Here is an 11725-nt window from a genome sequence, read left to right as displayed (position 1 = left end):
TTGCCATGATGAAGCCTTGTCTTCACAAAGATGCCAATTGCTTCAGAAAATATCTCATTTACTAAGGTAATTTCTTGTTACCAAGTGTTATGGTAACAAGAAGAATCAAGATGACACAAAGGAGGTAAAAGCTGGCCAATTTCGGATTTCCAGAGCTGTGGTAACATGCTGGATTGGTTGGATATGCAATATTTGTCCAATGGAGCTCAAATTTGGATATGTTGTAGTCAATATCCATTGGAACAAGTTTCATGAAGTTCTTCACCTCATCCGAGCACCAGAGCATGTTGATCCCAGGCCAAGAAGTTGACCTACGAAAATGAACAAAAACAGAAATTATAACCAATAATGCATTTTTAGCTTATTTTCATTCTAACCAAGGTAAAATCTAAGAAAACACAAAAAGGAAGTAAAAAGCTATAAAATGTCAAGAACTAACTCAAAATAATAGGTGAATAACATGAAAAATCATGTGTAAAAATGAACCGAACACTCCCACCCATCATGGTGGTATGTCTTTGTGCTTCACGTCGAACAACAGAAAACACTTCCTCAACAGATGGTAATGGTTGAGTACGTAGAATATCACTACGTACTTTATCAAAGATATCATCCAAACCCGCCAAAAAGGCATACACACGATCAATTTAGGGTCATCTCGAAGGGTCTTGAGATCCACTGCACACTCCATCTTGATTGGTCTCCTTTGATCTAACTCCTGCCAAACAGACTTGAGATCAGCGTAATACACACCAACCGGTCGGCCCTCTTGACGGAGTCTGAAAGATTTAACCTTTAATTCATAAATTTGAGAAATATCCGAACCATCATAATAGGTCCGAGCCACCTCTTCCCAAACTTCTTTAGCAGTACGTAGGTGAATAAAAAATCCCATGATAGCAGGTTCCATGGAATTGATCAACCACCCTTTTACGATTGCATTCCCTGTCTCCCAAGTCTCATACCCAGCACTATCCTCAGCAGGTTCCTTGGTACTCCCCGTCACAAAGCCCTTCCTACCACGTCCAGCGATGTGCATCTCCAAAACTTTGGACCAAAGAGGATAATTTGATCCATTCAGTTTCACTGTGTTTGGTACAGCAAACGCATCATTCTGAATAACGACAGGATTCAATACTGGATTATTGGTTGGTGTACGAGAGCTACCCTCCAATTTCAAAACTGCACTATCTTCCAAAGAGGTCATCCTATCTTACAGTGCACAGCTCCTGATGTAGCAATCCACACAACACAGCCAAATCACACACGGCACTATCACACACAGACCCACACAGCCTGACGTTCTACAAGGGAATTGCAGAAACGAAACAGTCGGCCGTAAATAGCAGCGGAAAATATTCTAGGGTTACGGCAACCTACGCTCTGATGCCAAATAGAATTTTACAGGGTAATTTCATTGTATTACTTCCTTGAAATATATACATATACAATCCTTGTTCTACAAGGAAACATTAATCAATAAAGGACACAGCAATAAATCCTTCCTAATAAAGGACTCCAAGTATTCACAATATATTTACATACTTATTTAAATAACTCACGTTTACAAAAACATCCAGCATACCATCCATTATGATTACAAATAAAGTATTCACCCACCTTATTATTCTTATTTTTATGAAACCTTGATGCTGATGCTGACACATCTCCAGCAACGACGTGATTCTGGTTCGAAGGTGTAGTTGTTTCATGCTGGAACATTGTGGTTATATCTTCAGTTACAGTACCCTCATTATTATTCTGCTCGTACACAAGCTGGATTCCAAATTCCTTTATCAACATAGCATCTTCATCTACTCTAACCGAAACACGTATTTCTTCCCCACCCTCCAATTCATCGATTGCGAATCGCCAATGACTAAGCCATAACATATGTTCCTTCTCTTTTGGAAACCCTATTGTGACTGGCACATAGGTCCACTTAAGACCCTTGGTCTCATTACTGATGTGAAGAATGGGAACACACGTGAAAAATTTATCACGAACCTTATTTCCTCGTGCATACACAACACATGCATTTAGGCCTCGGATCTTCAAATTAAGATGTGGAGGTATAGTTATAGACAGCTCAGAGTTACCCATGCTCGACTTGTAGCGGAACCAATCTGGAACCTCGCTCCCAGGAAGGAATATGCTAAATATACCACATTCATCCAGTCCCTGTTTCATGCATGCATGGAGAGATTTATATATGTTCAAATATTACAGGCCACAGAAAATAATCATCATAAAAAACTATACAATACATGAGAAAGAGAGAGAGATAACCTGGAGAGGACCCTTCCTTTCTGTACATGTCAAGTAGTTGTACATTTCAACTTCAGTGCTTCCTATGGATTCCAAATTGAACAGACCGATATCTTTGATCATTTCTATGTCGACGCTTCTCAACGGTCTTGTTTTGAGCACGTTTTGAATTTCAACTACATTCTCGCATGCCATAACCGCGCATCTAATTGTTGGTAACATGTCTGGTAAGTTTAGTAGTACTCTTTTCAATGAATTACATCTAGTTGCGATCAAATTCTCTACACTTGGTGGGAGCTCGGGAATCATTTCGAGGTTTGGGCACATATCCAACGAAAGTCTCTGGAGCTTACTAAGACCATTCAAGTTTACTGGTAGGCTCAAAAATGGGTTTCCATTTAGATCCAAATACTCCAATGAGGATAGGCTACTAGGAAGATCATTGGGAATTTCTGACAGACTGCAGTACGCCATATCTAAGCGTTTTAAAAATTGTGGCAAACTTGCACTGGTAAGTTGGAGATTTTTTCTTGGCAATACCCATGATCGCATTGATTGCCACATACTGAGTTTCTTCATGTCACTAGGTGTAGAGTCTGACTGATTTTTAACGATCATACTGGCAGGCAGCACAAGATTTGAGCAACCAGAGAGAATAAGTATCTGGAGAGATCGCAGCATACTAATTCTTATTGGAAGCTTCATGAGATTTTTGCAATCTTTTAGATTCAAGAAAACAAGTTTCTCCAAATCTCCAATGGATTCATCCACCTCTTTCAAATTTATGCAATCTTTAAGAATTAATTTCTCGAGGTTAGGGGATCCTGACAAGTCAGGGGTTGTCACAAGGCCATGTGAATGACTGAGATTTAAGATTTTCAGTCTTGGAAGAAACTGTTTTAAAAAAGAAGTAATTAGTTTCTATAAATATATAATCATCTTTAAATTTGTCTCTGTGTGTGAGTGTGTGTGTGTGAGAGAGAGAGAGAGAGAGCTAGAGAGAGATTAGTAGCATACCCTAGTTCCCTTCCAAACATGTTGGAGGCTGCTGTTCCGCAAGTCAAGAGCAATTAGATTTTCCAAGTAAAAAATGGTTGGTATAGACTTTAAAGCGAATCCTCGCCAAGACAACCATATTAAATTTTTTGGGAAATCTTCATAGCCTCCACTGATTTTTACATTATCAAGCAGCAGGAGTTCAAGATTGTGCATCCTTCTAAATCCCTCGGTTTTGAAACCTGTCTCATTTGATACAGGAAATGAGTTTGTTGAAGAAAAACTAATTGACTGCCAGGAGAAGAAACCAAGCCGACGTCGGCTGCTTGAACAGTTTCCATCATAATCTTCAACATGGAATCTTTTTCTGTTACTTCCACCGGATGTTATCTTAGAAGACTCATCTTTTATTAACATAGGAATGTTGAGCATGAGGCCCTTAATAGTTTCTGTACCCTGGTAACAAATAAGAACATTGGGTGAGTAACTATGCACAACACAATTACGAATACATAGACGTAAAAGAAGATATTTCTTACAGTTAATTTTCTCAAAACATTAGAGGCATCTTTATTCCACACTCTAGTACGTTTTCCAGGATCCTCAGGCGATTCTTCGCAAATAATTCCCCTTCCCATGTCTTGAAGTAATTGGTGCATGGTTAACTTGTTTCCATGAATTATTAGCAGACATCTGTCAACCAGATTTTGAATTCCAATGTTTGTGGCAAACCCACATTCATCAAGGACTGTAGTTGAAAAATCCTTTTGTCTTCCTATGAAGAAACAGGCTATATGGAGGAACAGACGTTTGTCATGATCTTGCAGAGAATCAAAGCTTACTCTGAGAATCTTTTCAATTTTTCCTTCAGTAATCACATCCAAGTTCTGTAATGCATTTTTCCATACATCTGCAGCTTTTCCAAAGAGAGAAGATCCTAGAACTTTAAGAGCTAATGGAACCCCTCCACAGTGTTGCAGTACAGGTCTTGAAAGATCCATGTAACCTTCGCCAGGATGGGGTTGTCTAAAGGCATGCCAACTGAAAAGCTCAAGTGATTCATTCTCAAGCAACCCTTCCACCTTAAACATTGCACAATTCTCATAAGCCTTTAACAAATGTTCATGTCTAGTTGTTATGATTATTTTACTTCCTGGATGAAGCCATTCTCGCATTCCAAGAATTGCATTGAATTGTTCCAAGTTGTCCACATCATCAAGAGCAATAAGAACTCTTTTGCAACGTATCGCCCGTTTGATCTTTGTTATTCCTTCATCCAAGCTGTATATTTTCTTTGCTTTCCCCTTTTGGAGATCTGAAAGAAGGTTCCTTTGCAAGTGAACCAAACCATTGGGAAGTTTTGAAGTTGCTCTAATATCTGCAAGAAAGCTGCCACCTTGAAATTTATAGAAATTCTGGTTATAAGCAGTCTTGGCAATGGTGGTCTTGCCAATTCCACCCATTCCATAGACTACAGCTACTCCAACATCACTTGATCCATCTTCTAACCACATGTTTAGGCCTTCCACACAATTATCTATTCCAACTACATAGGGATCGACTATTAATCTCCTATTCCATGTGTGATCCAGTTTATTTCCAATAATTTCAACTATATCTTGGATAAACTGCGACTCATACCTATAAATTATTGATATCAAAATACACAAGGCACAATAAGTTATTTCTTTTCAACAAAAAAGAAACTTATTTCTTTATTATTTTTATTTTTATTTTATAGAAGAGAATTGATATTTATATCATAGGTTGAAATGAATGATATTAAGCAAATGAACTTTCAAAACAGAAGTGCTGCCGTCTAACAACTCCATGAGATTAAAGAAAAAGCTTCACTATAATCTACTTTAAAAAGCATCCAAAAGATAGAGTGAAAACCACCATTTTGGGAATGAAAAAGTACCGATCTCCAAAGACCATCCCTCCCAAATCTGCAACATCTCTGAGAGCTTTTCTCCACTTCTCCACCTTGTCCATCTCCTTGTTGAAGCGCTGTTGGTGTCTGGCAAATGCTTCAAAAATTCCTGTCTGGTTCCTGACATGGGATGGATCCACGTCATAGAAAATTGGCATAACCATGTGCTCATTAGTTTCTCTACGGTCCATGATCGTCACTAGTTCATCCAGGCACCATCTCGAGGAAGCGTAGTCCTTGGAGAAGACAATGATGGATACTCGAGACTCTTGTATTGCTTTTTGAAGCTCTGCTGAAATATTTGCTCCTCTCTCGATTTCATCATCATCTCTAAAAGTGTGGATCCCTGCCACCTCCAAAGCCCTGTAGAGGTGATCAGTAAATCCCTTGCGTGTGTCTGTGCTGTTGAGCAAATTTTAGAGTACACAACTCTAAGATAGACTTGTTGGAGACAAAACAAGTAAACAATTTACTTGTATTAGACTCACAAAATATTACAACAAACAACTCTCAAAGGAAAGACTAACTCTTACAAACACTCTTTCTCACTTCACTCACACTTCTCACAATGACTCCTTAGCTCTATAGCTCACTCTTCTAACACACACTTCACTTCTTGATTCTATACAATGCATGGCTTTATGCCTATTTATAGTTGTTCTAGCCGACATAGCTCTCCATTCCATTGCCTTTGCTACATAATTCTTTTACTTTCTAGACTATTCTCCATTCCTAGCCGACATAGCCTATGTAACTTTCTAGAATCAACTACATTAATCTATTACAATACTAGTTACTAGGTCGGTGGAACTTCCTTCACTTTTCCAGATTTTTCTCTACTTATCTAGCTCAAGTATTGACTATCTTCTCTAGGCTTTATTTCCTTGTTGTTTATACTTCTAGAACCTTGTAGAGATTGCTCCTCAAAATGGGTTGAGCTGGGGTTGATACTTTAACACTCCCCCTCAACACCAGCTCACATCCTTCGCATCACATTGAGCTGATGACGAAATCTTTCCAACTTGCTGGTACTCAGACCTTTTGTGAACAAGTCCGCAATTTGATCATCTGTATTGATATGTCTCATCTCAATCTCTTCTTGCAGAACCTTCTCTCTAATAAAATGGTAGTGTATCTCCACATGTTTGGTTCTTGCATGAAAGACTGGATTTTCCGCCAAACGAACTGCTGATTGATTATCACAGTATAACGGCACTGAATAATCTACCAATTGATGTAGATCATTCATTAGCTGTGTTAGCCACGTGATCTCTTGAGCTGCCATTGCTGCTGCTCTGTACTCTGCTTCCGTGGTTGACAAAGATACCGTCGGCTGTCTCTTACTGCACCAAGAAATTGTTCCTGAACCAAGCTTAAACACGTACCCGGTAGTTGATCGACGAGTGTCATGATCTCCCGCATAGTCAGCATCACAATAACCAACTAGCTTGCAATCTTCACCTTTCTTGTACAACAGACCATAGTCAATTGTACTTTTCACATACCTCAGTATTCGTCGTACTGCGTCCAAATGAGACTTCTTTGGATTTTGCATGTATCGACTCATCACACCAACTGCATACGAAATGTCAGGCCGAGTCAATGTCAAGTAGATTAGACTACCCACCAATTGTCGATACATCGTTGTGTCTTCCAAGTCTTTGCCTTCATATGCGCACAGCTTGACATTGGGCTCCATTGGCGTTGAGATTGGCTTGCATTCAAGCATCCCAAACTTTTGCAACAAATCTTTTGCATATTTCTGTTGACACAGAAATATCCCTTCTTGTGTGCAATCGACCTCTAGCCCAAGAAAGTGCTTGAGTTGTCCCAGTTCTTTCATCTGAAAGCGAACTGACAAATTTTCCTTTGTTTGGTGAATTTCTTCTTCGTCATCACCAGTGATGATTAGATCATCCACGTATACCAGCACAATAGCTAATTTTCCTCCATTAGCTTTGACAAATAAACTAGGATCTGCATGGGTCACTGAATAACCACTTCGAGAGAGAAATTCTGCAATCTTACCGTACCATGCTCTTGGTGCTTGCTTCAATCCGTAAAGTGCCTTTTTCAGCTTGCACACATACTCGGGATGGACTTCATTCTCAAATCCCATTGGTTGAGTCATGTAGATTTCCCGATCTAACTCCCCATGCAAAAACGCATTCTTCACATCCATCTGGTACAAGTTCCAATCTTTGTTGGCCGCAAGTGCAAGTAGGACTCGTACGGTTACAAGCTTTGCCACTGGACTAAACGTTTCATCATAATCTAGTCCGTATTGCTGAGAGAAACCTCGAGCCACCAACCGAGCCTTATACCTCTCGACCGACCCATCAGGACGACGCTTTATCTTATACACCCATTTGCAGGATATGGGTTTCACATCTCTTGGCTTTGGCACCAGATCCCAAGTCTGATTTTGCTCTAGCGCAGTGATTTCTTCTCCCATAGCTTTAACCCATTCGGAACTCTGTGATGCTTCTTCAAATGTTTCAGGTTCAACTATGTCTTCTGCTATGGCTGCGTTGGCGTATTTGGGATTTTGCTTCCGTACTCTTGTTGACCTTCTGGGTTGTGACTGTGGAGTCGGTATTTCTACTTCACTGGGTCTAACTTCTTCTAGTGCTTGTTGATGTACACCAGTTTGCCAAGGATTCTGAGTAACCTCTTGCTCGTCATCGTCACCGTCAAGCGAATCTTCATGCTCATTTGGACTCGGTCGGATTGGAACAATTTGCTCCCCCAACTTTTGTTGCAGCTTATCTTCAATTTCTCTCGAGTCTGGTAACACCTCCTTTTCTGGGGACCACCAAGATGATGCTTCATCGAACACCACATCTCGTGATGTGTAGCACCTTCCATTTGTAGGGTCACAACACTTCCACCCTTTTCTCTGGCTGTCGTATCCCACAAAGATACATCTGATTGCCTTCTTGTCAAACTTGCTACGTAGATGACTTGGAACAAATACGTAGCACACACAACCGAATACTCGAAAGTAACTGACTGTAGGTTTCATATCCCACAGTTTCTCAAATGGTGAAATAAATTCTAACCTTGGTTGAGGAAGTTTGTTGATCACATGGGCTGCAGTTCTCATGGCTTCAGCCCAAAACCTTCCAGGCACATTCTTGGCATGCAGCATGCTTCGACATATCTCTGCAAGATGCCGGTTCTTTCTCTCTGCTACTCCATTCTGTTGTGGCGTGTTGGCACATGTGAACTGATGACGTATGCGAGTCTCTCGTAGATACTGGCAGAATTCATTCGAGGTATATTCTCCTCCATTATCTGTGCGTAGACAAATAATCTTCTTTCCCACTTCTCCTTCAACTATCTCTCTAAACTCTTTAAACTTTGAAAATGTGTCGGATTTTTCTTTCATAAAGAAAACCCACACATACCTGGAGAAGTCATCAATGAACGTCACCATGTATCGCATCCCGCTAATCGATGGTTGCTTAACAGGACCGAACACATCAGAATGGATTAACTCTAGCGGTGCTTTTGCTTTGAACTTGGATTCCTTATATGGTAGTTGATGCGCTTTACCATATTGACATCCTGCACAGACCGTATCTGTTCTCACATCAAGCTGAGGCAGACCCTTGAGCATTGACTTCTTCATCATCACGCTTAGCTTGTGATAGCTAACGTGGCCCAATCTCATGTGCCATAAATTTGCTGTCTCGTTCTTTCTTGTCTTGTCTACATATGCAGACTCTGCTGACATTACGTAGACTGACTCTAGTCGTCGTCCCTCCATTGTCGGCATCCCTGAGATCTTGAGGTCTCGATACACCTTCACATCTCTTGGACTGAATAGGACATAGTGGCCTGATGATGTCAGTTGTGCTACTGAAAGCAGATTCTTCTTCATGCCTGGAACATGGTAGACATCTTGAAGCGGCACTTCATTAGAATTGTATCGTGGTGCTACTACTGTCTTACCGATGTGGGTTATCGGTAACCTTGAGTTGTTGGCAGTCACCACCACACGATTGCCTTTGTACTCAGTCAGGTTCTGCAGCTTCTCCTTATCACCTGTCATGTGATTTGAGCAGCCTGAGTCGATAATCCAATCATTCTTGTAGTCAATCCTTTCAGGTGACGTCACAGTGAGAGCTATCTCCTCTTCCTCTATAGCAAGAGATGCTTCCGCGTCCCAATCATCCTCACTTTTCTCCTTTGAGTTGGAAGTAGCAGTATTACTCTCAGCGGGCCTTTTGTTGGACCAACAATCTTTCGCCATGTGGCCCTTCTTTCCGCAGTTGTAGCATTTACCTTCGAATCTTTTAGTATTCTTGGATTGACCACGGTTGCCGTGAAACTTTGAAGCTCCCCCTAGCCGAGAACTTCCTTCTCCTTGATGACTTTTCTCCTTGTCACCATCTCTTTTTGATCCATTACCAAAGTGTTGCTTGAAGTTGCCTTTACTTTTGTTGGAGTAGAGCGCTTCCTCCTCTCCTTTTAACGAGACCCCTCCCATTTGCTTAGCCATAGCTTCTTGATCGGCAAGCAAATTTTCAAACTCAACAAGTGATGGTTGAGTAGGCCACCCTTGTACAGCAGCAACGAAGCCTCGGTATTCGGGTCTCAGACCATGGATAATTATCCTTTTTATCCTAGACTCCACAATAGCAGCATTAGGATCTAAATCAGAAATTTCACGGCATGTGGACTTTACCTTGTGGAAGTACTGAGCAATCGTCATGTCACGTTGTGCAACGGATAGCAGCTCGTTCTCAAGAAGTTGTAGTCTTGTGTCATTCCTTTTTGAAAAGAGTGTTGCAAAGGTGTCCCATGCTTCCTTTGGTGTTTTGGCTTTCCTTATGTGCTCCAACATTTCTTCTTCAATTGTTGTCTTCAGGGCAAACATGGCTTTACCTGCTTTGATCTTCCACTTACGCAAAGCGTCGCTATTGTCTTCTCGTGGTTGTGCAACATCGTTGCCCCCGACGACATCCCAAAGATCTTGACCTTGCAGATAAGACTCCATGCATGTCGCCCACGTGTTGTAATTTTTGTTGTTGAGCTTCGTGATTCCTCCAACTACGTGAAGATCACCCATCGTTTCGGCAGAATTCCGGCAGTACCGAACAAGCTTGAACTAAATATGCAAACTTGTAGAGACAAACTCTTCACGACTCAAAGAAGCTCCCGCAGAATCAGTCACTGACCGTCCCGCTCTGATACCAATTGTTGAGCAAATTTTAGAGTACACAACTCTAAGATAGACTTGTTGGAGACAAAACAAGTAAACAATTTACTTGTATTAGACTCACAAAATATTACAACAAACAACTCTCAAAGGAAAGACTAACTCTTACAAACACTCTTTCTCACTTCACTCACACTTCTCACAATGACTCCTTAGCTCTATAGCTCACTCTTCTAACACACACTTCACTTCTTGATTCTATACAATGCATGGCTTTATGCCTATTTATAGTTGTTCTAGCCGACATAGCTCTCCATTCCATTGCCTTTGCTACATAATTCTTTTACTTTCTAGACTATTCTCCATTCCTAGCCGACATAGCCTATGTAACTTTCTAGAATCAACTACATTAATCTATTACAATACTAGTTACTAGGTCGGTGGAACTTCCTTCACTTTTCCAGATTTTTCTCTACTTATCTAGCTCAAGTATTGACTATCTTCTCTAGGCTTTATTTCCTTGTTGTTTATACTTCTAGAACCTTGTAGAGATTGCTCCTCAAAATGGGTTGAGCTGGGGTTGATACTTTAACATGTGCCCCTGAAGCTCAAGAATGCATCATAAGTGCACCGGTGAGAGGACGGAGAAGGATCCTGCTGCGTGCTGGTGGCAGCCATTTGTATGTTCAGCTTGTGTTTGTGTTTGAGAGAAAAAATCTTGCTCTATAAAAGAGCAGTCCCGATCTCTTGGACCACAGGAGTCCAAGAGATTATGGTCACCCACCGTTGGATATTAATCTAATGGTTCAAAAAAGTTTCTTAAAAGGAATGCAATAGTAAGTGAACCGTTGAAGACCACAAATTTCTTGGACCCCTGTAGTCCAAGAGATCAGGACTGATAAAAGAGAACCGAATAAAGATAAGAAAAAAAGGAACGCATGACAGAGTCACAAAGTTAGTGACCAAAGTGACAAGGTAACAAAGTCTATGTCTATTGCACCACCAGCCACTGAACATTTGTGATCTCGATTTTCACACTGAGATGCGAGAGATGTATTGAAGACGAAGCTTCCTCCATATTGTAACATCCCGACCCAAAAATATTATTATTCATGAATTTAATTAATAGATATTTATAAAAATACTCAATCCTAGACATGTATTTATAAAAATACCCAAGCACTATTTAAACATAGAAACATACCCAAAATGGGTTTTGGGTATGTGTGTAATGATGGGTTTTGGGTATGTTTATAAATGGGTTTTGAGTGTGTGTAATGATGAGTTTTGGGTATGTTTATAAAGTGTTTTGGGTGTTGGGTATTTTTATAATTTCAGCTCCCATTTTGGGTATTTTAGTG

The 11725-nt window shown here is 40.5% G+C and overlaps 1 protein-coding gene and 1 pseudogene across 1 annotated transcript; both read right to left on the bottom strand.

Moving 5' to 3' along the window:
• Positions 1 to 1545: 1545 nt before the first annotated feature.
• On the bottom strand, positions 1546 to 11456 carry LOC110755680 (disease resistance protein RPV1-like). The gene is made up of 7 exons (XM_088250129.1): positions 11261 to 11456; positions 10958 to 11087; positions 5186 to 5594; positions 3804 to 4905; positions 3286 to 3720; positions 2290 to 3162; positions 1546 to 2181 (listed from the first exon to the last, which is right to left on the bottom strand). Exons 2-7 carry the CDS (start codon positions 11040 to 11042, stop codon positions 1546 to 1548), a joined length of 3540 nt encoding a protein of 1179 aa, XP_088106255.1. The 5' UTR covers positions 11043 to 11087; positions 11261 to 11456.
• LOC148295400 (uncharacterized) lies at positions 7250 to 10819 on the bottom strand (annotated as a pseudogene).
• Positions 11457 to 11725: the final 269 nt, after the last annotated feature.

Source organism: Prunus avium, chromosome 3 (genome assembly GCF_965620075.1).
Source record: "Prunus avium chromosome 3, drPruAviu1.hap1.1, whole genome shotgun sequence".
NCBI lineage: Eukaryota > Viridiplantae > Streptophyta > Magnoliopsida > Rosales > Rosaceae > Prunus > Prunus avium.
The sequence above is the reverse complement of the archived record's forward strand: the minus strand, read 5'-3'. Positions and strand labels throughout refer to the sequence as shown.